This window comes from Myotis daubentonii, chromosome 3 (assembly GCF_963259705.1).
Source record: "Myotis daubentonii chromosome 3, mMyoDau2.1, whole genome shotgun sequence".
In the NCBI taxonomy this organism is placed as follows: domain Eukaryota; kingdom Metazoa; phylum Chordata; class Mammalia; order Chiroptera; family Vespertilionidae; genus Myotis; species Myotis daubentonii.
Genome location: NC_081842.1, coordinates 168,675,489 through 168,700,203, shown reverse-complemented (window position 1 = coordinate 168,700,203; position 24,715 = coordinate 168,675,489). Strand labels below are relative to the sequence as shown.

The following is a 24,715-nucleotide window of genomic DNA, read 5'->3' as shown; positions in this document are numbered from 1 at the left end:
ATTTAGTTTCCTTTTTTCTCCTGGAATGCCCCTGTGTCTCTGATCTGTAAGGCAGCCTGCAGAAATCCTCCTTTTCTTCAGTGAGACTTAGTTCAAATGTCTTCTCTAGGAAGATTTTCCAGATCCTCCTTCTATACACATTTACATAGACACAAACATATATGTACATATGATTGTAGACCTAAGGTAGAGTCAGGGACTCCCTCAGTTATATTATATTATAAACATATATCAAATAACAAATTAATTATATTTTAATATTATCCTACATAATAAAGAGGTAATATGCAAATTAACCCTCACACCCTCACAAGATGGCTGCCTACAACCAGGCCGGCAGTGGGGTTAGTGAGGGACAACCAAACGACTGAACAGCAGGCTGTGTGGGGCGACCAAACTGGTGGGGGGCCATGAGGGGCGACCAGGCTGGTGGGGAGGGAAGTGGGGGCAACCAAGCTGGCAGGGAGGGGCAGTAAGAGGTGACCAGGCTGGCGAGGGTGGCAGTTAGGGGTGACCAGGCCAGCAAGGAGGGGGCAGTTGGGGGCAACCTGGCCGGCATGGGGGGCAGTTAGGGGTGATCAGGCTGGCATGCAGAAGCAGTGAGTGGCAATCAGGCTGAGGGGGGGCAATAGTTAGGGTGACCAGGGAGGCGAGCAGGTGAGCGCTAAGGAGCCAGCAGTCCAGGATTGTGAGAGGGATGTCCGACTACCGGTTTAGGCCCGATCCCCAGGCCTAAACTGGCAGTCAGACAACCCCCAAGGGGTCCTGGATTGGAGAGGGTGCAGGTTGGGCTTAATGGACCCTCTTCCCCCCGTGCATGAATTTCATGCACTGGGCCTCTAGTAAATCTATAATATTGTCATTATTTGCTTACATGTCTGGCTCTTCCATGACTAGAGCATGAGCTCCTAAAGGGCAGAGCTGTATCTTCTATGTGTCTCAGAAACTTACCATATAGTAATGATTCAACAAATGATTGAGGGCTGAGTGAATGAACTTATTCTCATCTTTCAAGATCCATATCAGTTTCCCTTGCCTAATTTAAGCCTTGCAGATTTATCTAAGGAATAAATTGGTGTTGTTTTTTTTTAAGTTTTCATAACATTTTATTTATCTCTTGCTCATAATTAAGAAGGTGGGGAAACACTAACTTTTTTATTTGCTGCCATATCCCTTTAAATAGTCACAACACTGCAAGCAGTTGGAAATAGGTGAGACAGTCTCTTTTATGGCAGCTGACTGAGAAGTTGAAGTATGCTTTAAGCTCTGACATCAATAGCCATATAGAAGAATGGGATGGCTCTAGTTACTGTGAATAAAAAAACTTCAAAGACCTCATTGTTCTCACAATGCTAATGTAGCCTCCATTATTGAAAACTTTTATATGCCATCCTTATGCTAATCTCTTCATATATTCTGATTTAATTAACTTGACAATTCTGTAGACAGACCAAGCATCATTACCTTCTTTACACAGGGGAGAAAACTGAGGCTCAGAAAAGTGCATCAATTTACCCAACATTATGTAGCTACTAGTGGTCCAGTGCACAAATTAGTGCACATTGAAAGAAAATTAATTAGAGGAAATATTTTAATATCGCTATTTGCCCTTTCTCTGTAATAGAAGTGTCAACCAAATTCATAATCCACAATGACAGATGGAAACATATGCATGCGATTGGCGCCAGTGAGAGCTTTATATGTGTCATGCATGGGCAAATCAACTTAGCCTTTTATGTATAGAGAACAAACTTGCTAAAATAGACCTGCTTTCTGATTTAGCTAAACTTTTTCCAGCCCAGTGAAGCACCCCAACTTCTCTTCCAGGTAATTGTCAGCAACACAGCAGTAAATATCAATACAAAGCAGATTATTATCATAGATCACGCAGGGAGAACAAAGGGTAAAATATTTAACTGCAACAGTGTTTGACTATATTCTGAGCAGTGAGAAAACCTGAAGTCATTTTCAAGGTCCACCATTTCTTACTTCTTTTCAGTCAGGTCAAGTTTCTAAGCTTTTTAAATCTCCGTTTTCTGGCTAATGAAAAAAAAATAGGGGAAGCTGAATATTGCCTTGTGGGTGCCAGGTTCTTGGTGCTGTTTATTGTTAAATGGCCTGTTGCTAGGGAGAGGAAGCTTGGCATTGCTACGTGACATCATTACCTGGTGCCCACAGCCACCATTTCTGGGCTGGGCTGGGCTGTGAGCCGCATTTTGCACCATGAAGTCTTGGCAGTGTCAGCTGTGATTTGTTGGGCTGTCTCTCCTGAGTGGTGGCGGGGCCTGTGTCCCACTTGGGGGAAGCCAAGTGTTGCTTTGTGGGCACCAGGTCCACGGTGCCATTTCTCTATAAATGGCCAGTGCATGTCACTGCAGCTCCTGCATTGAATGTCTGCCCCCTGGTGGTCAGTCAGCGTCATAGCAACCAGTAGGATGGCCAGACACTTAGGTTATTAGCCTTTTATATAGATAGATAGATAGATAGATAGATAGATAGATAGATAGATAGATACTGCCTTTATCACAGGATGTATTTCATTTCTGATCTGGGTGGAAAAGTCTTTTTTGACTTCCTCTCAGGGCCATATTGTGTTTAGTAAGTGACCCATACATTTCTCTATGACTTAAGAACAGAATTTTATTACCCTAGTTCATCAGAAGGACAGATAAGTCTTAGAAAACTTAATTCTTAATTACCAGGAAAGGGGGACACATTGACCTCACATTGAACTATCCACAAGGCAAAATGACCTCAACCAACAACTTCACCCAATACATTTACCAAATGTATAGACCAGCAAAATAGGCCTTTTGAGTTCTATTTCTTTTTTTCTTTCATAGTCATGTGTCTCTAAGCATACAAATGAGTAATATACTTCACTGTGAAGATGTTGTACCATAAATAAAACTCATATCTCAAAGTGACTGGCTTCACTTCAAGAATTCAGCTACTTATACCAAGTTATTTGGGAAAAGCTGAGCTTGTTTTTAATCTTCTATATCCTCTGACTCCATAGTTCACATTAACTTTATTTGTGCTTAAGAAAGTTGGTAATATTTAACAATCCTTGCATTTGTATTTGTGTTATCTACTAACATGGCAGTTATGATAACTAAGATAGAAATGGCATAGTGATGACATTTCCAAAGAAAATTTTCTCTGAGTACTGTATTGTAAAGCAATACATTTTATTTTTATTTTACCGGTTGTTAAACTTTATTTTTATTAACTGGAATGTATTAATATACAAGGGGTTGGTTCTGAATAAATTAGGGTTCCTTATCATATTAACAGTGGAAGATTTGAGAATCCTTTGAAGTTATTTTGTGTGTATGTTTTTATTTAAACTAGAGGCCCAGCACACGAAATGCATGCACTGGAGCGGGGAGGGGCCCTCAGCCTGGCCTGTGCCCTCTCGCAATCAGGGATCCCTCAGGAGATGTCAGACTGACTGCTTAGGCTTGCTCCCCACCTAAGCCATCAGTCGAACATCCTTAGTGCTGCTGCAGAGGTCAGAGAGGCTCCTGCCACTGCTGCTGTGCTTGCCCGCTGTGAGCTGGCTTCTGGCTGAGCGGCACTCCCCAGTTGTTCCGCTGTTTGGTCGATTTGCATATTACCCTTTTATTATATAGGACATTTGTAAGAATAGAGCCCATAATTGCCATCAGTATTCTCAAAGAGGTCAATGAGTATCTGTGCTGCCCACCAAAAAACAGTGAAGGGCTATGAGTTTACAGTAATATTAAAGTGAACATAGTCTCTGGTGGTTACAAAATAGTCACAGGATGTAAAATACAGTGTATGAAATGTAGTCAACACTCTTGTACTAACTATGTGTATGGGTCATTTGGGTACTGGAAATATCAGGGGAAATACTTTGTAAAGTATATGATTGTCTCACCACTATGTTGTACACTTGAAACTAATACAAAATAGTAGTAAATATAAACTGTAATTGAAAAAACATATTGTAAAACATTTTTTAAGAAAAAAAGTGAACATTGCCTCCCAAGTTAAAAGGTGTTATTTTTGTTACTATATTAAGTAGTGTTTCCTTCTTCTCTTAAACTAGGGTTCTTTTCTCCCAACGCTATTCCATTCATGGGCTTTTCCAAATGTTTTCACTACCTTTTTCTAACTCTACATATTTTTACATCTACCTATTTGTCATTTGCCATTAAGATATTAAATTCCTCATTTTGCACATTTTTGCTACATACTCCATGTTATATTTTCTATATTTACAAAACACACTTCCTTACTTCTATAAAAACTTTTAAGTAATATATATGAAAACTTGTATGCCATATGTACGAATAGCCAAAATAAAGAATAAAAGATATAAACAACCAGGTACAGAAAGAAGGAGGAAAATCTCCCAGGAACAAGGAGGAGATACACAGCTATTAGTTCTTAGGTTTTGGCAGCCAAGGAAAAACAGAAACATGAATGATTACATAGCTCTCCATATTTGATAATAAAAAACAAACCTATTTTTCAGAACAGAAGAATTTTCTGGCACAAACTTCTATGAAGAATATTTCCCAGGCCTCCTGGACATTGCTGACACTCCTCTCAAGAAGTTTATTAGCCTCTCTTCTCTTCTACCCTGGCCCTTTCTGTCACACTAGTAAACACTTGACTGGGTTGCAAATTATCAACAGTTTTCAGAACACTATTTCTTTCGCACAGGTTCATGGATACCACTAAGATCTTTCACTGATCAACTCGTGTTCCTGATCAAGTCTTCTTGGCCATCCTCCTTGATAGATGAAGAGATGCTTCACCTGGGAATGTGGCCTAGGAAAAACGAGTTTGGGAAATGTTATTAGTGAGAGCATATATTTCACGTGTCTCTTTTGCTTATTATTCATCATGCACATCCTTTTTTTTCTAATTAGGAAGTAACAGTCATATCAACAGTGAGCTTTCTGGAGACTTCATGAAATGTATACCTTCAAGGATGTTGATTAGGAAGAGATTTATTAAACCAGTTAGGGGCCAGTCAGTTGGGAACTGACATTCTGCTATGAAACGTAAGAAAAATGACTTGCATCTCAACCTAATAAAAGACTATCATGTCTTTACCCAAAAGTAGATGGCCAGAAATTTACAATCTCTAATGCTCTTTCGTGTTCCTGTTAAATTTCATTTACAAAAGTTATCTCTTGGCCACCCACTCCAAGACACTGAATATACCAGGCAAAATTTCTAAAGTGTTTCCCCTCCAATGATGCCCTGCCTTAATCCCCTGAGAATATAGAGATTCCCATGATTATGTTGCCATATGACACAGCAAATTATAAGACAGGGAGATTATCTAGGTGGGCCTTATCTAATAACACTAGTTAAAGCAAAGAACTTTAAAAAATGCTTAAAAATATATTCTTATTGATCTCAGAGAGGAAGGGAGAGGGAGAGAGAGAAACATCAATGATGAGAGAGAATCATTGTTTAGCTGCCTCCTGCATGCCCCCTACTGGGGATCGAGCCCTCAATCCAGGCATGAGCCTTTGACCAGAATTGAACCAGGGACCTTCAGTCCACTGGCTGACGCTCTATCCACTGAGCCAAACCGGCTAGGGCAAGAACTTTTTCTAACTGGTGGCAGAGGAAATCAGAGAGATGTGAAGTATGAAAAGGATTCAACAGGCTATAGTAGGTTTGAAGATGGAGGGGGTCATGTGAGAAGGAGTGCAGGTGGTCTTAAGGTGCTGAAAGAGGCCCCAGCTGAGAGCCAGCAAAGAAATAGGACCTCAGTCCTACAATAACAAGAAACTGAATTCTGCCAATAACAGAAACAAACATGGGAAAGGACCTTGAACACAAGATGAGAATGTTGTCAACCGATTCTTGATTTCTGCAGTGTAAGACCCTGAGCAAAAATTCTAGCCACGTTATCCTAGACTTTCAACCTGCAGAAATGTGAGAAACCAAATGGGTGTTGCTTGAAGCTCCTGAATTTGTGATAATTTCTTACACAGCAATAAAAACGAATGCATTGAGGCCTGTGTCTTTTTTCACTGAAGTCTAATCTCATGCCTATGCGCTCTGCTACGGAGGGTACATTTATGGAACTGAGCAAAGAATAAAATAGAGAAATAAAGGGCTGCAATTATTAAGGGAAATATATGTGGTGCTTACAAGTTTGGAGTTTATTCTGGGACAAGTGAGAAACTCTTAAAACTTCCAGTCAACAATGTGCCGAGGTTATGTGTGTGCTTTGGAAATATCTCTCTGGCTGCACCGTGGAGAACTGGTGTGGAGGAGAGGTTACTTTGGCTGCACAGTGAGTAGATTCTGGTGGGGGAATCTGGGGGCAACAAGAAAACATTAGAATAAGCTGTTCGATATGGTAGCTTGGACTAATTTAGCTGCAATGAGGAAAGAGACAAATAAACTGATTCAAGGACATCAAAGAGGCAGAATTGGTATGTGGATATAATGACAGGAAGGTCTGTTTCAAACTGAGCCTTTCCCCTACCCCGTTCCCCTCATTCACCTCAACACTCCTTCCACCACTCTGTTCTACAGGAGCTATTTCCAGAGACGTGAGCCTGCTCTAAAGGTGGAGGGGCCAAGGTTCTTATACAGCCGTGGGTCTAACCCAGTCTGTATGTCACACTTGGTTGGACTGGGGTGGTCACTAGATCCAAGTTTTACTAATAAGATTCTGTTTCATAAGTTTTGAATTGAGAGTAAGAGAAGCTAATCTTGGTCCCTTTTGATTGGTTGAAACTGAGGAAATATAAACTCCAGAATTGTGTGATAGTCATGTGTGTTGAGAAATAGAGTCACTCGACTGAAGAGCAAGGTATAGCCAATATACAGAAGATGTGCCAAGAAAAACAAAGACTAAGAGAGAGAGAGAGAGAGAGAGAGAGAGAGAGAGAGAGAGAGAGAGAGAAGGAAGAGAAGAAGGAAGAGAAGAAGGAAGAGCAAAAGGAGGAGAAGGGGAGGAGGAGAAGGTGGAGGAGGAGAGGGAGAAAGAAACAGAGGTAGCTGTGAGCCCAATTAATTTTCTTTCTTTTTTCTTTTATTTCCCCTATGAGACTCCCCTGCCCTAGCCCCTCTTCCTGCACTCTGGAACAGTCTCTGGTGTCTGTCCTGGCTCTGCCCAGAACTGCAGGTCTAGGATGTCTCAAAGCGACCCCTTCCCCTCTCTGTCTTTAGTGTCCCCAGAGGGGTTCCTAGGAGAGAAGGCTTCCCTGTTTCCAACATCCCTTATGGAGGAAATAAGAGATCCAAGTTTCACTTAGTCTTTTCAGGCAGCTTTGTTTCCTGCCCTGGGGCTGGAGTGGAAGTGAGGCCTCATTGCTTTTTCTCCATCAGTCATTTGGGGGTGGGGGGTGTCAGAGTCAAAAGCAGTCTTGGGGAAGACTGAAGCCTGAGGACTGAAAAGCCTTAGTGCAGATGAGCAGGGTTAGAAAGCCCATTTCTTGTCTACTGCGTTCTCGGCCAGTCGTTTAGTCAAGGTCAAGGTGGAATGTGCTGGGTTCAGGGCTCTCTGAGCTGTCCCTCACCCAGCAACTTCCTGAGTCCATCACTGATCTCGCCAAGGTGCTGAGTGAAGTCAGGCCCATAGAGGGCTGTGAGCGGGCCTAGGCCAGAGAGGTGATGGAACCCGCAGCGGCTGTGGCTGTGTGGCTTGGGCGTGAGGTGGTGCTGTATCAGCACCAGCAGTAGGTCCTGGCATCGCTCAGCAGGCCAGCCAGCACCGTGGCTCCGAAAGTGAAGTCCACCTCGCTAAAGCTGAGCGCAGTCAAGGCGGGTAGCCAGGGCCAGCTCACTGGGGCCAAGGCATCCACTCCTGGGCAGCACGGCCACCTTGACAGCCACCTTGATGAGGTCCTTGATGACCCACTGGGCCTGGGGCCGGCTTTTCATGTATTCTCTGGACACACGGTAGAGCTCATCTAGCACCTCTAGCACCTTGTTGCTTGTCTCGTACATGAAGAGATGAGCCACAGACCGACCTGCCATCTTACTCAGTAGCTTCTCTGCGTGCAGTGCCAGACTCTTTGAGCTGGAGGACTCCATGGTTCCTACTCTGGGCTCAACCTCTGGTTCTTCATACAGTCAACAAGAAAGTGTATGGCCCCAGAGCCTCCTAGAAGTATGACACAGGTCAAAAGGAATAGATTCTTTGAGATAATAAGGAGGGGTTACATATGCTCTGTTCTCAAATTGTGTGTTTCTTTGCTTGCTGCCCAGTTCCTTGAAATTTTGTAAAGTACAAATGGCTGGGGTGTGGGATCAATGGAGAAAGTTCTGAAGATTGAATGAACTTAAAGCTGGAGATGCCAGAGGCAAGCCAGAGACCAGCAGACCTGAGTGTGTTCCTGGAGTCGCCAGGGGAAGGGTGGTACGTGGGGCAATGTTACCACGAGCATATGCTTCCAGTGCCTAAGGCCCATTCATTTTCATTTCCCCATTTAATTCCTGGTGAGGTCCTATTGCACTCCCTCCGTTTGGGTTGTATGAGATTCTTATAACAAATCACATGTGGGTGCAGAAATGGATTCCTGTTATTTGTAACAAAAGGGGGCCTTGCTTGAATCCTTTTGATAGTATAGTTGTCCTCTTTAATTTTTGATCACTCAATTCATTCTCCCATGATTCTAGCAATAACACTTCAATCATTTTTTTTTTTTTTGGAGCCTCTTGCTTTTTATTCTAGCCCATAAGGTTCATCGGGGCCCATCCCAAGCCATAGTAATTAGGTCAAGAAGGGAAATATGATCCAAACTCCATCAGCAATATTTGCTAGAACTATTGAGAGTTGTGAGAAGTTGAAGCATCTTGCCCTCCCCCCCCCCGCCACCTCCCTACACACACACACTGAGATCACTTAACTAGTAAGGATGACAGCCTGGCGCAGCTACTGAGCATTTTGCAAACAGAAACAGAAAACCCTCCTGAGAATGAAACCAGTACAGAAGGCAGAACAAAAGGCAGAAAAAGCAAACACACATTCTTCATACATCACTTGATCACCAAGATCCATGTTTCTAAAGCTCTTTAATTAATTAATTCATCAATAAAAGTTCCCTTTTTTAAAAGCTAGTTTGAAGTGAGTTTTTTGTTATTTATAACCAGGATGTTCAGATAAGCATGGATATTATTTCTCTGTATACCTTTGAATTGGTGAAGTTTTATTATATATACCTGGCACCAAATGCCTAGCACTCTATGCAATCTAGTAGATGCTCAAGGAATATCAGCTGATGCTGAATGAAGACAAATGCTGCCCCGCATGTCATTCTTGGACATGTCTTTTCACAGTCTTATACCTCTTCATTAGAATAGTCTTCCCCATCAGTGTCCCATCATCAGTGGATTTCAGTCAGAAGGACTAGATGAAAATGGTTACTATTTAAGTTCTTGATATTTCTTGCTACCATAGCCAATCAGTTACAGCATTTATCCTCCAAATGCCAAATCCTAAGTAGTGTTTCTTTCTCCATCTCCCTGGCACCAGAGTAATGAGAACGCCCCAACTGAATCAGTGTAATAGCCTCCTGATGGATCTCCATGTCTCCAGACTCTTCTCCAACCCATTTAACACGATGTAATAAGCAACATCTATCTAGTCATGGTTTCTGGCTGTGATCGTTACCCAAATTATTGATTAAAATTAAAATCTCCACATCTGTGAAATAAGCACAGTAATATTAACAGGTACTTACATTTATTTTAGTACTAGCTTTATATTTGGTGCTTTATCTAATTTAATCTTTTACTTTAAAAATTTAAGGATATATATACTGATTTCAGAGAAGAAGGGAGAGGTAGAAAGAGATAGAAACATCAAAGATGTGAGAGAATCATTGATAGGCTGCCTCCTGTTTGTCCCATACTGGGGATTGAGCCCACAACCTGGACATGTGCCCTGACAAGGGGGGGGGGGGGAGGGGGGGAATCAAACTGTGACCTCTTGGTTCATAGGTTGACCCTGAACCACTGAGCCATGCTGTCTGGGCAATAATTTGAGGTACTTTTAAAAGTAAAGAACCCAAAGTTTAGAGAGCTTAAATAACTGAACGTAAGTCACAGAGTTAGCTGATGGCTGAGTTTATATTCAAACCCGGGTGCCTGACTTCAAAGTCTTTGCTTAATTCCCTTGCCATTACCTATTGCATCCCTCACCTACATAATTCTTGTATTTTATGAGATAGAAGACATACTAAATATGACCCTTTTAACTTGGAGAAATTGATAACAGTGAGTCACAAAAGCTGATTAAAGAAAATGTCCCCACACCCTGCTGCAGATATTCCACATACTGTTGTCTTCACAGGTTTGCAATCTTGTGAAAAGTAACACATGAGAAAGTTTGCTCTCAGAACTGTGGGATGTGGCCTTTACTCCAAAATGCCTGCTCTCAAATTCAGACCGTGTCTCTGCCCACCAGGCATGTGTCTGTGCATATGAAATCCAGAGAAGGTTACTCCAATGGACTAAATTGGGATGCTTTCCAAGGACTCAAAGTCATGGGACTACACATCTTAGACAGCCTAATTTGATTTGATTTGGCATAGCTAAAATGTGTTTTTTTTCATTCAATATATGAGTTTACATTCTCATATAGTGGTGAGACTGAGCAGATCTAGCTATGTATTGCTATTATTCGCTTCCTGCCCAGTTAAGAAGAAAAAACTCACAAAGCAACAATTCCTTCTTCACAGAAAAAGCTATATTTATTTCTTAAAATACCTGATTTTTGGAAGTTCAGGGAGAAAACCTGTAATGGCTCTTTGAAAATCTCATTTCATGATGTGAGTGTAAGGCATGTTTCTAATCATGGAGAAGGGATTACTGGTGCAGACAAACTCAACAGGATTCTTTATATTCTGACTTAAAAACTCTGGCTAGAGTCCACCATTATTGATTCCTCAGAAGGCAGAGGGTACTAAGTATTATTAAACTTTGATGGATATGAATTCAGAAGTGGATACAAAGTCAAAGATTACAAGTGCCCAGCGGACTCTGGAAAGGGTCTTGGGCAAAGGAGATTCTGAAATGAGTTTCAAATATGTCATGATTTCCATTGAGATAGTAGCCAAGATGGGATGAGAGAAAAATAAAAAGGAATCCTGGGATCATGTTGATATCTGCTTTCCCAGGTCCCCGCACAGATGAAGTTTCTGTGGTGTCTCATGTGCAGAAACAGACACCTCTGTCTGATGGTACCGACCCATACACCCACCCTCTAAGCTGGGCTGTGAGCGTGGGCTCTGGGCTCATGTCATCTGTTCTTGAGTCTCAGCTTCGTGTATTCCTTTAATGAATTCGTGCAAGTGGCTCAGTCTCCTTTATTTACCAAACACTTGCCTAGCAGTTACCCTGATCCAGGCACTGTTTGAAACTCTTCATACTCTTCTAACAGCCCCCAAACATTGTTATCATTCCCAGTTTACAAACCAACTTGGTCATAGAGAAAGTAAAGTCCCGAGATAGAGGGTGACAGGGCTAATGGGAGCCCACAGTCAGCCCAGGCAGTTTGGCCTGGAGTCCAAGCTCTTTACCACCATGCTGAACTGCGCACACAGCCATTCTTCCCCAGGGCCGCGTGAGGCTGAACTGCGCGGACGCACACAAAACGTCCTACAATAATAAGCACGCAGCCACAGTCAGTGTGTTGGGCCTGGAATTACTCTGTTGAGGTAAAGCTACACGTCTGCTAGGCCCTGGGTGCCACTGAGCTTTTTCAAACAGTTCATCCAACTGGCCCTGTCCGCACACGTGGACTTCTGCTTTAGCTGTCCCGTTTGACATTTCTGTTTCCGATGGGACGGTGACCCAGGCCTGACCTCCAGTGCATTTGGCTGGGCTTCCGACTGTTTTTGTCCCTGGAATCAGGTGTGCGTGGTCACAGGCCTGATGTTCCAGGTTTAGCTCCACTTCACTTTCACTTGTTGATTTACCCCTGCATGTCCTTGAGCAGGTTTATATTATTCCAGGTGTGACTACATAGGAAGGTTTTCGGTGACCTGAAGTAGCCTGGTAAATTAGAAAAGAAAGAGTCCCAGACCCAGGTTTGAATTTCAGCCTCAGCAGTGTGTTCTTGGGAAAGCCAGTTACCTGCTTTGGGACTTGGTTTTCTCATTGGTAATGACAGGAATAAGAATTTCTATTCTCCGGGTCATGGTTAGGAATTAAACATGATATCGTATGTGGATGGTGGATATATCTAGCACTGTGACCAACAAATTTCCATTCTCTCACCTTCTAAAAGTAAAGAGGAACTCAAATCTGGAAAAATAACTTAAGTTAACCTTTGCATCAGACAATACACTCAGGCTCTCATACTGCTATAGACTGGGATTGCTGAGCAATGCTGGGACTCACCAAAGCTGATGGGTCATGCATGGCTTACATCACTTTTGAGTACTTGCAACTAAAATATTTAGAAACCATTACACTCCATATGTTTGTTCATTTATCTATGTATATGTGTTCTCAATGTTTATACTTATAATGCTATTGTTTGCTTTGTTTTGATAAGATGCCCAGTTGTTTGTGCTTGGGAATCCTAAGAAACAAATTGTTCAAAAGAAGTCCAAGTAAACAAAACATAGCATAAACGCCACAGAACACAATCATGGATTTCATCAGGGCTGAGAACACGGTGAGAGTAATGGAATCGTAGGGTTTTTCAGTGATGCCTGAGAAAGAGGCTGGGTCACAATTCACTGCTGGCAGGGGGCAGGGGAGGGGGCGTTCAGTAACTGCAGTCATGCAAAACTGAGCAGGAACCTCTGAGCTTTACTTGTTGCCATTAATCTGAAAATAGCTCCTTGCTAATTTACAGTCATTTTTTTGGTGATATTTAAAGAAAGTGGAGAGACAATCTAATCACTGAGACTGGAGACTGGCACAGCTCCATATGCAATTGGTTTAGTGAGTGTGTCTGACTATTCTTTATGTACTTCGTTCTTTGTGCAAGATATTTCTTAATTATGCAGCAACAGATAAACATGCTTTATTGAAGCTGGCCTTGCATGAACTGAGAAGGAAAAATGACCAGTGGCATCTAATCTGAATTGCAAATACAGTAATTCCTCAAGTTGGTCTACATTCTTTTATAACTAAGATTGTGAGTTCTTGGGTCAAGTGCCAAAAAATTGAGGTGAATAGTCTGATCTTGGTCAAATTAGGTTCTATTGAATGGAATTCATGAAATCTTTGTTATAGTTACTGCATTTTCAGGATGATATTGCAACTACAGGTATTTTATAAAAGTTAAATTTTCTGTCCATTTCCTTACCAATTTGAAACATGTACATCAGGTTCAAATTTCAAGTCTTGAGTAAAAGTATCAGGAGGGGGTCCTTGTATTTTTATCATAAAGACATTTCCTGCAGAGACTTTTTCAGCCTTTGGACCCAAACAGGGAGACAGGAAGACCAGGGGAAGATAATGAAGCTCATTATGGGATATCCATTCAAACATATTAGTATGTACATATTTTAGTACTAGGAATTCTCTTCTATGAGGGTTCCTCAACTCTCTGGCATTCTTTGCTACAATTCAGCTTTGTCTTTAAAGGCTCCTAAGCAAATTGGGGCCAGGTGTGAATTAAAGGAAGGACCAGAGCCCAGATGGAAGCTGGGCTGCTTCTGACAGTCCTGATCTTGTTGTGGGTGGTTCTCCTTCCCAAATGTTTCTTCTAGATCAGTGATGGTGAACCTATGACACGTGTGTCAGAGGTGACATGCGAACTCTTTTCTTTGGTTGATTTTTCTTTGTTAAATGCCATTTAAATATATAAAATAAATATCAAAAATATAAGTCTTTGTTTTACTATGGTTGCAAATATCAAAAAATTTCTATATGTGAGACGGCACCAGAGTTAAGTTAGGGTTTTTCAAAATGCTGACACGCTGAGCTCAAAAGGTTCGCCATCACTGCTCTAGATGATCATAAAGAAAAAGAAACAATGAATTAGAGAATGTCTCTCAAAGGCCCTGCTAGTATTAAAAGACATTATTAGAGTTAAGTATTGGAATAGAATCAAATATAGTTTGTGTCTTGTCCACTGAGCTCTTCCATTGCCCCTTCATGTGTGGGGTAAAGCCATTGAGACAAGTTCTTAGTGACGGGGAGGAAGTCACACACACACACACACACACACACACACACACACACACGTGTGTATGCATGCCTACCGATAAAGATACAAATGTTTTGCTTCTTACAAAACACTTGGACAGTTTAAGTCCTCCGGGTTAATGTCTCTTCCCTTAAGCTTGGTATTTCATCATTTTCTATGTACAAAATACAGTTTCACATTCTCCCTATGCCCTACATTGCTTTCCAATATTGAATGATATGAAAAGTCAAGCAACATTCAGTTAACCCACATCTCTAAGTTGTCCACAGGGATTGAGCACCTCCTCTCAAAGTGCCCCACAACACAGAGCATTCTCAAGACGCTGACTGGGAAGGGAAGAATATTGCAGACAAAAGGAATAGCAAGTTTTCAAATGGAGTCAAGAAAGCAAAGCAGTTCAAAAACGTACAGTTCAAGGTAAAGAGGAACGCTGACGTTAGTTAGACAAATGATACACCAAAGGTCATGATAGATTTTTGTAAGCCTTGCCAAAGAGCCTGGAAAGCAATGAAATGCATCATTAACTGAAAGAAATGTCAAGCACATTTGTACTGAGACTTATTTTACTAAAGAGTTGTGTAGTCATTGACGCATTCCAACCTGGGCTGTTTTGATCAGGTGGTCATTTGTTGAGAGAGGGGCTGGTGACACAGATAATGAAGATCTGGACACTCCAGAGCAGTGCTGTTTGCACACTTCTATACTGTCAGTAACCATCCGTCACATACCTACTGAGGACTTGAAATAAGGCTCCTGCATAGAATGGTAATTGCCTTAAGAGCAGTGGATAGTGAAGGAAAAACAGAGATAGCTGTGTTGGGGATTAAATGCTAAGAAATATGGCAGAATTCCCAAATACATTGGGCAAATCCAGAGCAATATTACGAAGTCCAGTGCCACAGACACACCAAATCTACAAAGTAAATGTGTCAAAGTTCAGAGGCATATTCCAGCACAATCTGGCAAGAGTTAAGAAGCAGGGCAGGCTTGTAGAAGAGTCAGAAAAAGCCTTTTGGGACTGATTCATTAAAGCAGAGTTGTTTTAGAATCACAAGTTGTACTCCCATAGTTTTATCTTTACTGGTCTTAAAGGAGAAACAGACTGAAGTAAACACCCTTTTACCTATAGGGGAATGAACTAACCAAGAGGAAAACAAACTAGAAGATACTTTGAGTGTCTTACTTCTTGTGCATCTACAACTGCTGGCTGTCCACTGGTAAATATTTCCCACCCCCAAATGAGCACCATTTATAAATGAATATGAGTCCAGAACTATAAGGGGAGTATATGTGTATATATATATATATATATATATATATATATATATATATATATTCCAGTTTACATTCAATATTATTTTCAGCATAGTAGTTAAACAATTATGCACTCTACAAAGTGTTCCCCTGATATTTCCAATACCCACCTGACAATACATAGGTATTACACTATTATTGACGGTATTTCCAATGTTGCACTTTACATGCCTATGACTATTTTATAACTACTTCTCAACACCTTCACCTTTTCACCCAGCCCCCCAACTACTTTCTCCTCTGGCATCCATCAGTCTGTTGTCTGTATTATGAGTCTGTTTCTGCTTTATTTGTATATATTGTTTTTTAGATTCCACATATAAGTGAAATCATGTGGTATTTGTCTTTCTCTGACTGGCTTATTTCACTTAGCATGATACCTCTAGGTCCATTTGTGCAGTGGCAAATGATAAAATTTTATTTTTTAAGGTCTAGTAATATTTCATTATGTACATGTACCACGGCTTTTTAAATCACCTTGTCTATTGATGGGCACTTGGGTCGCTTCCATAGCTTTGCTATTATAAATAGCACTGCATAAACATAGGAGTGCATATATTCTTTCAAATTAGTGTTCTGGGTTTCTTCAGATATATACCCAGAGGTGGAATTGCTGGGTCATATGACAGTTCCCTTTTTAATTTTTTGAGGATCCTCCATACTGTTTTCCATAATGGCTGCACCAATCTGCATTCCCAACAACAGTGCACAAGGGTTCCCTTTTCTCCATATCCTTGCCAACATTTGTTGTTTGTGGATTTATTGATAAAAGCCATTCTGATGGGTGTGAGGTGACATCTTATTGTGGTTTATTTTGCATTTCTATGAGGGGTTCCTTTTAAATAATTACTGGTGTTTTTGCCTGTATACCTAGACTCTGAAATATTTCAGGCAACTGATCAGGAAGAATTGAGGCAGGCCTGGAGAACTAATTCCTTCCCTTCATTGAGTCAAAAGTTCCTCATAAGCAAACTATGGGACTGGGTTTGTTAAACTTTCAGGAGGAAAAAAGAGCACGTTCTATCAGCAATTGAGTACTTTTAGACAAAATCAGATAAAAACACATTAGAAAGTCAAATCTGCTAGAGATATATTTTAGAGTGGGATTCTGTTTCACAGAGAGCAAAAACTGATATAAATTTCTTAATCATATCACTTTTAGACATAATACCTGATGATAGATTCCAGCATTTCCTGTTGTTTTTAAATGTATTATTTTCAATATAACCATAAAACTAAATGTTAACCATCTATTGCATGCTTACTTTCACCTTTGCCCTAATTATAATGTTTCTTATCCTGACTTTTAATCAATGTATGTATTTTATATTTTTATTTTTCACTCATTTTTAAATAATAAGAGAAAGTGGTAAAAAAATATTCAAATAATTTTACAACACCATTGCTCAGGATAAATTTAGCAATATTGCATGACCTATAAGAAGAGATAGTAGAGAACAGTGTTTTCCAGTTGAATACAAATCCCTAAATCTGGTCTAGGAAAGGTCATGTTAGGGTGTCAGTACATAGTTTACAAAACCACAGATGTGTTAAAAAGCAATATATCAGAGTCACGAGCAACCTCTTCTGTTCTCTCTACTTCAATATATTTTGACTTTTAGTTTAGATTTCTAAGATATTTGTATGTGGCAGGAATTAAGAGACAGAGGGTAGCTAGGCAATCAGGAATTGGGACCATGGGGGAGGGAAGAAATAAAACCAGGAAACACAACTAGGTGGAGTGACTAAGGCACCTCAACTGGGTGGGAAAGGAAGGGCGCACATGAAGGGCATGAACTTTAAAATCCTATCTAATAAAGAGGTGATATGCAAATTGACCATCACTCCAACACGCAAGATGGCCGCCCCTATGTGGTCAAAGATGGCCAGCAGGGGAGGGCAGTTGGGGGTGATCAGGCCAGCTGGGGAGGGCAGTTAGGGGCAATCGGGCTGACAGGGGAGCAGTTAGGCATCCATCAGGCTGGCAGGGGAGTGGTTAGGGGGTGATCAGGCAGGCAGGCAGGTGAGTGGTTGGGAGCCAGCAGTCATGGATTGTGAGAGGGATGTCTGAATGCCCGTTTAGGCCCGATCCAGGTGGGCCTCTAGTGTATAGATATTGCTAAGACAAGCAGCATGCAGATAACCAATCAAAAGGCAGTAAGGCTTATAAACCAATCCCAAGGATGTTGCTAAGGCAGAATTCTTTAAAAAGACCAATCAGGAGCTAGCACGACTGTATCCACCCCCTAAATTAAGAAATGCACACATCCTCTTCAGCTCTCTCTTCTCCTGGCATGCAAGGGGTTCCTGAGGTTTCTGTGGCAGGGGAGCACATCCCTGTGCCCACGTGGCTTATGGCCATGTGGGACTCTACCCATGGACTAATAAACTTTAATTCACATGGATGCTCTCAATAAACTTTGGTTCTGCTAACCGTTTTTGTCTGCGACTTCATTCTTCGATTTTGAGAGACACCGAACTTGGACTCAACTCCCGACATTTTGGTTTCAGGGAGACAAACCAGGGGACCTTCAGTAGGGGATGTTTGGGTTAAAAGAGGTGGATATTGATTGGGCAGCACAGGTAAAGGAGCAGGGAAGAATAACAAGGATTACTGAACACCACCTGGATACTTAAAGATGCACCTAATCACCTCACTTATTCCTCACAGCAGCCCCTTCACTCATCACAGAAATATTCTTTATGCACCTTTAATGTGCCAGTCACTGTGCTTGGTAGAGACAAGGCTGGACAAGACCAAACCAGTTTCTACCCTCGTGAAACTCATATCTAGTATAGACAACAAACAAAGAAGTAAATAGACAAACAAATTACAAATTAGGATAGGCACCATGGAGGAAACAAGTGAGTTGAGGTAGCAAATAATACGAGGAAACTACTTCCTATAGGAAGATCCAGAAAGACTATTTTTGAGAAAGTAACCAAAGGAAGACAACCCAAGAAATAAATAGAGCTGTCCATGCAGGACACAGAAAAAGAGCAGGATGGCATGTGCAAAGGCCCTGGGATGAGAGAGATACTATGTCTAGTGCGTAATGAATGGGGTGGGGGCTAGAGTAAAAGTGGAAAGATCATTAGGAGGCTGTTGGTGTAGCTGAGAGATGAGATTTGCCAGATTTAGAATAGGAGTATTAGAGATAAAGAGAAGTGAACACTATTGCTGAATATATATTGGAGGCAGAGATATATTTCCTGGTGGTACTTGCCCATATACTTATTAATATCACCCACATGACAGTTGAGAAACAGCCTAAAAATTCAGAAATAAACTAAAACTCCTATAGTAAGTAACTTCCTGATGGGTTATGAATGCTGCCTTCCTCAATCCCTGTCCACTGCATCACACTCCCTGGCTTCATTAATTCAAAATCAATCTTGGTTTTATAGAGTTCTAAAAGTGAAAGCTTTTGGCAGTCTAATGATTTTGAATTATAATTTGCTTTATTAACCAGGACAGCTTATCGATTTTCATTTCGTAAATTCCTAGCTTCATTCCATCTGAAAGAGGCACCCAATCCGAAAAGCTCTCCAGATACATTTCTTCTGTCCAAAATGTCAACACGCTTTTGCATTTCTTCCAGAAAAGTGCTGTGTTATCACCAGCAATGAAAAAGTTTGCATTGGCTAATGCAGAAGTCTGTAGTAACTCTGAACCATACGCTGCTCTTACCATAAATCTCAACTGGGTTACTTGAGTGACCAACCTGCTTTGTCAGCTTTGCTAAAATTATACCTGGACCTGCCCATGTTTAAAGTGGCCCCAGGGCTAGTAATCTTCCACCTCGCCAAGTAAACCAACACATGGGAAAGGGTTGGAGTCAAAAGCTGAGCTGGAAATTACCCTGCCCTTTTTAAACTCAGAACTTCTGTAGTTAATTTCTTCCCTTTCATTCTGTTTACTGTTGAGACTCTGGGGCGTGTGCTAGTGATGCTCACCAGGGCTCCCATTTCTCCTTTTTCTTGGCTCATGGCAGGATTGTACTTCCTCACGCTCTGTGATTGGGAAGGCACACCACTTGTTCTAGAAGTATCTAGGAGCTGCTGGACAACTCCCCCTCCCCCCTGCCTCCTGCTCCTGACTGCTGTACAACCTGGTCTTAGAGAAGCATGATCATCAGAAAGGGAGGAGGTGAGATACAAGTGGACCTGGTTTTAATCATTCTTCACACCTTACTCCCTCTTTCAGCCTTCTTTTGTTCAGCTGCAATAGCAGAGTTTGATATAACAATGTAGTATGCCAAGTGCTGAACAGAATGCCAAACGATAGATGATGTTCAATGAAAATAGGTGGTTTTGTGATGGATAACGATAAATATACTAAAAGTCTAGACACCGGTTCTCAACCTGTGGGTCGCGACCCCTTTGGAAGTGGAACGACCTTTTCACAGGGGTCGCCTAAGACCATCCTGCATATCAGATATTTACATTATGATTCATAACAGTAGCAACATTACATTTATGAAGTAGCAACGAAAATAATTTTATGGTTGGGTCACAACATGAGGAACTGTATTTAAAGAGCCAGAAGCTTGAGAACCACTGGTAGGATATGCTATGAGGCAGAATGGAATCTGAAGAGACTACAGAAATGAGAAAAAAATTGTCATTGATCCCTTCTCACTTCCCTTTTCTCCCTGCACACTTCTTCCTCGACACTGTCCATCCCTCAGTGTACCCTGACGCTGTCTCTCCTCTCCCCACTCCTCTGTCACAGCCACTCCCAGGAAAGCATGTCTCACTCATGAAAGCACTCATTAAAATAGCTGCATTCTAACAGGATTTAAGTGAAAGGACTAAGGCACCAACATAATGCATATGTTTAAATATTGTAGACATTCTTTGTAAATTTTTAAAAATGTCACTTCTCTTTCCTGTTTGCACCATATGTATTCACATTTTTCTCTGATTCCTGAACCCAAGTAACACACAATCAAGAGGATTTCATTCACCGAATAAGTATAGGAGGAAAGAGAAACAGAGAAGAAAAGAGGGAGGGAGGCAAGGAGGGAAAGAAGGAAGAAAGGAAGGGAGAGAAAAATTCCTATTAAGAAAAACAATTCTAAAATCAGGTAGAGATACTTACCTTTCTCTGAATGACCTGATAGTGTTCTAGCAGCAGAGATTGGGAGGTCTTGGAGTTATTCTGTCCTTGTCCTTTTTCTCAGTAAGTACAAGGTGGGGCAACAGTAGGTTTACAAGTTGTGAATTTGCAGAACAAGAGTTTAGTCTTGTATTGCTATTTATTTATTATTTTCCATATCCACAACTGCAAACCTACTTTTGCCCACCTTGTATAGAAGAGATGGGAAAAATTTTCATAACACTTCTTATAACATCACTAGAAACTGGTCATTTATTCCCAAAGCAGAACCTCCTGCTTGAAAGAGTTTGGCTCTATTTGATTTTGTCATTTATTCATGGGTAGAATTATTACAGAAACATATTTTAGGACCACTGATCTCATCACTAATGGAATTGTACTTTTGTTCTTTGAACAACTAACCATATGTCTAATGTAAACCAAAGGGACAAAAGAATTTCCTCATACTTAGTCTAGGATTGGTCTTAGCTGAACTGTTCCTGCTTATGCCATATCAGGTAGCCATTTTCATCCTCACCTGAGAACTAGTAGGACCTCCACTAGCTTGGGCAGCTATCTCCTTCATGGGAGAGGGTTCATTTTTTATATAGTTGCAGAGTCTGGAATGTAAAATGTAAAATTATTAAGTACATAGTGTTATCAAATAGATCATATCAATGCAGTCCCTCTAATTCCTATAATTATTAGCATATAGAGATATACCCTAAGTAATTATAGGCATTTACATTTAGGTTTCACTGTGAAACAATTTCTAGAAATTGATTTGTTCAACTGTGTACCAGATGAGTAATAAATAACTGGGTGCTGGCAAAATCTCCCACCGTGACTGTGAAAATGCAGCAAGAGTGTTGATACAAAAATAACTTTAGAAATATGTTGAAACATTCACTATTTTTCCAAAAACAATTGCATCACTTCCTAGAAACATAAGTACATGGCTTTTCAACCATTGTGTGTGTGTGTGTGTTTTATATAAAGTATGGGAGGAGTCTTTAAATACAGTGATGAAATGAAAAAGTAGTCAATGGAATTTTACTAGCACAACCTAGAAGTCAGGATCAGATCAACAATGTATGCACAAGAAACAAACACTGAACGTTGTTCTGTGTGAGCCCTTGGAAGTCGCCAAAGCACAAACTGGAATTGCACCATATGTATTCACATTTTTCTCTGATTCCTGCACCCAAGTAACACACAATCAAGAGGATTTCATTCACTGGACTGGACATCAGAGGGACTATGAGAGACAGTTGACCTGAAACCCAAGATGATACTTTTATTAGCAGACAAAGCAGATTCTTATGCCCTTTTGTATATTTGGTTTCCCAACTTACGGTATTCTTATGCTCTTTTGTAAGTTTGTCTTCATATAGGCACAACACTGTAAATAAAAGTCCCAAATAAGCAAGCCTGACTCAAGAAGGCAATAACTGGACCACCACTACCATCTGTGTTCAGGAGTACCATCACATACCTGCGTGAATGCCCTCTTGTTCAAATAACTTTAAAAATCCTTAATCATCCTTTTTCAAATGGGTAGCATCTGGGTCCCTTCAGATTTCAACCATTAGATGAGTTTATTGCTGGGATTTAAAAACTACCAGAAAAGAAATCTGAGTGTTCAAAGCAGTGAAATCAACCTGTGTTCATAATGGAAGTGTAAGAATTCCTAAAGCCTCTTGCCCAACATAAATAGGGCAATTTGGTTTTAGTCAAATTTGATTATCGTCCCCACCACTTGCTTTATGAAATGTGTACTGTTTGTTTATTTGTTTGTAGGAAAAACTTGCAGCTATTTCAGCATTAGGAATCTGACCACTTTCGAGTTATCTTTCTTAATTGGAGCCAAGGGTTGTGTGCATCATTGAGATTTTTTATTCAGTCCATAAACCTGTTAAATTCCAGAAGCTATATCATGTTAGATCTTATGATTTTGGAGTTTAGATTTGGCTTCCTCCCTAGATCAATCAACCTTTCTGTAATGAATTGAATTGTGTTCCTCAGCCCAAACCAAATTAATATGTTGAATTCCTAACCCCCAGGACCACACATTGTAACTTTATTTGAAAATAGGGTCTTTGCAGATGCAATGAATTAAGATGAGGTCATACTAGAGTTGAGTGGGCCCCTAAACCAGCATGACTGGTGTTCTTATAAAAAGGGGACATTTGGACAGGAGAGAATACTACGTAAGATGATGTGACTTGCCTAACAAGCCAATGAATGCCAAAGATTGTGAACCTCTAGAATCTAGGATTCTGCTAAGTTGGGAAACAAAATGGGATCCACAAACTCAGGCTACTCCTTAGAAAATAGAAATGGAGGTAGTGATGTCAGGGGAAGAACAGCAGTCAGCTACTGGATTGAGTGATGTCTTTTCTAGTCCTAGGAGAATAGGAACTAGATCAGTGGTTCTCAACCTTCCTAATGCCTCGACCCTTGAATACAGTTCCTCATGTTGTGGTGACCCCCAATTTCATTGTTACAAATTGAACATAATTAAAGCATAGTGATTAATCACAAAACAATATGTAATTATATATGTGTTTTCCAATGGTCTTAGGCGACCCCCTGTGAAAGGGTCGTTCGACCCCCAAAGGGGTTGCGACCCACAGGTTGAGAACTGCTGAACTAGATGAACTTCCTCCACTGCAGCTACACTCCCAACTTCCAGCTCTCTGGGCCACATTTGACAAATGTAGTTCTCAAGCTCTAGTGTGCATTACCAGGAGAGTATCTAAAACATAGATTCCTGGGCTCCAGCTCCAGGGTTTCTGATTCAGTAAGGTCCAGAGTGGGACCAAAGATTTTGCATTTCTGCCTATTGAAAATTATTCCTAAGTGATGCTAATGTTGCCAGTCCAGGCATGATACTTTGAGAACCACTACACTACATAAATGTTGTCAAGCCTCCCTGATGAAACAAATCACCTGGAAGGAACTTGTTTTTAAGAAATACAAAATCCCGCCCTAGCTGGTTTAGCTCGGTGGATAGAGCATCAGCCTGCGGACTGAAGGGTCCCAGGTTCGATTCTGGTCAAGGGCATGTACCTTGGTTGCGGGCACATAGGGGATGTGCAGGAGGCAGCTGATTGATGTTTCTCTCTCATAGATGTTTCTAACTTTCTATCTCTCTCCCTTCCTCTCTGTAAAAAATCATTAAAATATTTTTTAAAAAAGAAATACAAAATCCCAGGTCCCCTGCCAGATTTTTTTCTGGCTCATGACCTCCAGGGAAAATACCAGGATTTTCTATTTTTACAAACGTTGTGCGATTAATTTGATTAGGCAAGTTTGGGAAATGCTGCATCAAATCTCCACGAGTTTCATTTTAGCATCTGTCATTTTCCCCACTTACCAATGGGTAGGTTTTGCAATATGGTATAGTTGTGTGATAAGTTAAGATTAGCACAACCCCTGGGTTCTGTAACCCTAATATGCTGGCCCTATACCGACCAAAAACCCCCACTCTTCATTTCATGAACAGGTTCTCTGGGAGACAGTCTTAATACCAACTGGTCCCAGTAGTCCAACTCAGTCCAGAGACCATTCTGAAACAGGCTCAGATGACCTAGCCTTCACTGGCAACTCTCCTACTTCTTTTCAGCTCCTTCTTATCTCATAGCCCACTTCCTGCTCTGAATATTAATGGAGGCTCTAGCCTCAGGCTTTTTCCTCTTTAACTTTGCAAGCTCTTGCATGTAGGTTATGCTCTAGCAAGTTTTATTTCAAAATCACCTTCTCATATTTTGGCAGAAATAGTCTTGCTGGCACCTGCAGAGGAAATCCCATTGGTTCAGCAGCTGGCTGATAATAATGCAAGTTAACCCTTTAAACGATAGTTGGAGATTTGCAAAGAACCGGTAGTAAAACTGCTTGGGGCTCTTATACCATGTGCTGCTTTGGCATACGCATAATTCCTGTCCCTCAGATCCAAATTCCAACCACTTATAATTGAGGCGTTTTGTAAATGACTTTTTTTGGGCTCATATTTTACCTCAGGGAATTTATAGTGGTTTTAATATAATAGCATCATACATATCATCTTTATCCTTTGCAGCAAATCTGTAAGGTAGGCTTCACTCTCTTTTATAAATAAGGACATGGAGGCTAAGTGAGATTAAATATAGAAATTTTCAAGGTCACTCTCAGTAGCTGTG

General features: G+C 40.9%; 1 protein-coding gene and 1 pseudogene across 1 annotated transcript in view; both read right to left on the bottom strand.

Moving 5' to 3' along the window:
* Positions 1-3,606: 3,606 nt before the first annotated feature.
* PTGER3 (prostaglandin E receptor 3) overlaps positions 3,607-24,715 on the bottom strand; it is a 107,270-nt gene continuing 86,161 nt past the window's right edge. Inside the window, exon 4 of the mRNA XM_059689180.1 lies at positions 3,607-4,803. Coding sequence (XP_059545163.1) covers positions 4,710-4,803 — 94 coding nt within the window. The 3' untranslated portion in view covers positions 3,607-4,709. The remainder of the gene's footprint in view (positions 4,804-24,715) is intronic.
* LOC132231919 (tumor necrosis factor alpha-induced protein 8-like protein 2) lies at positions 7,501-8,043 on the bottom strand (annotated as a pseudogene).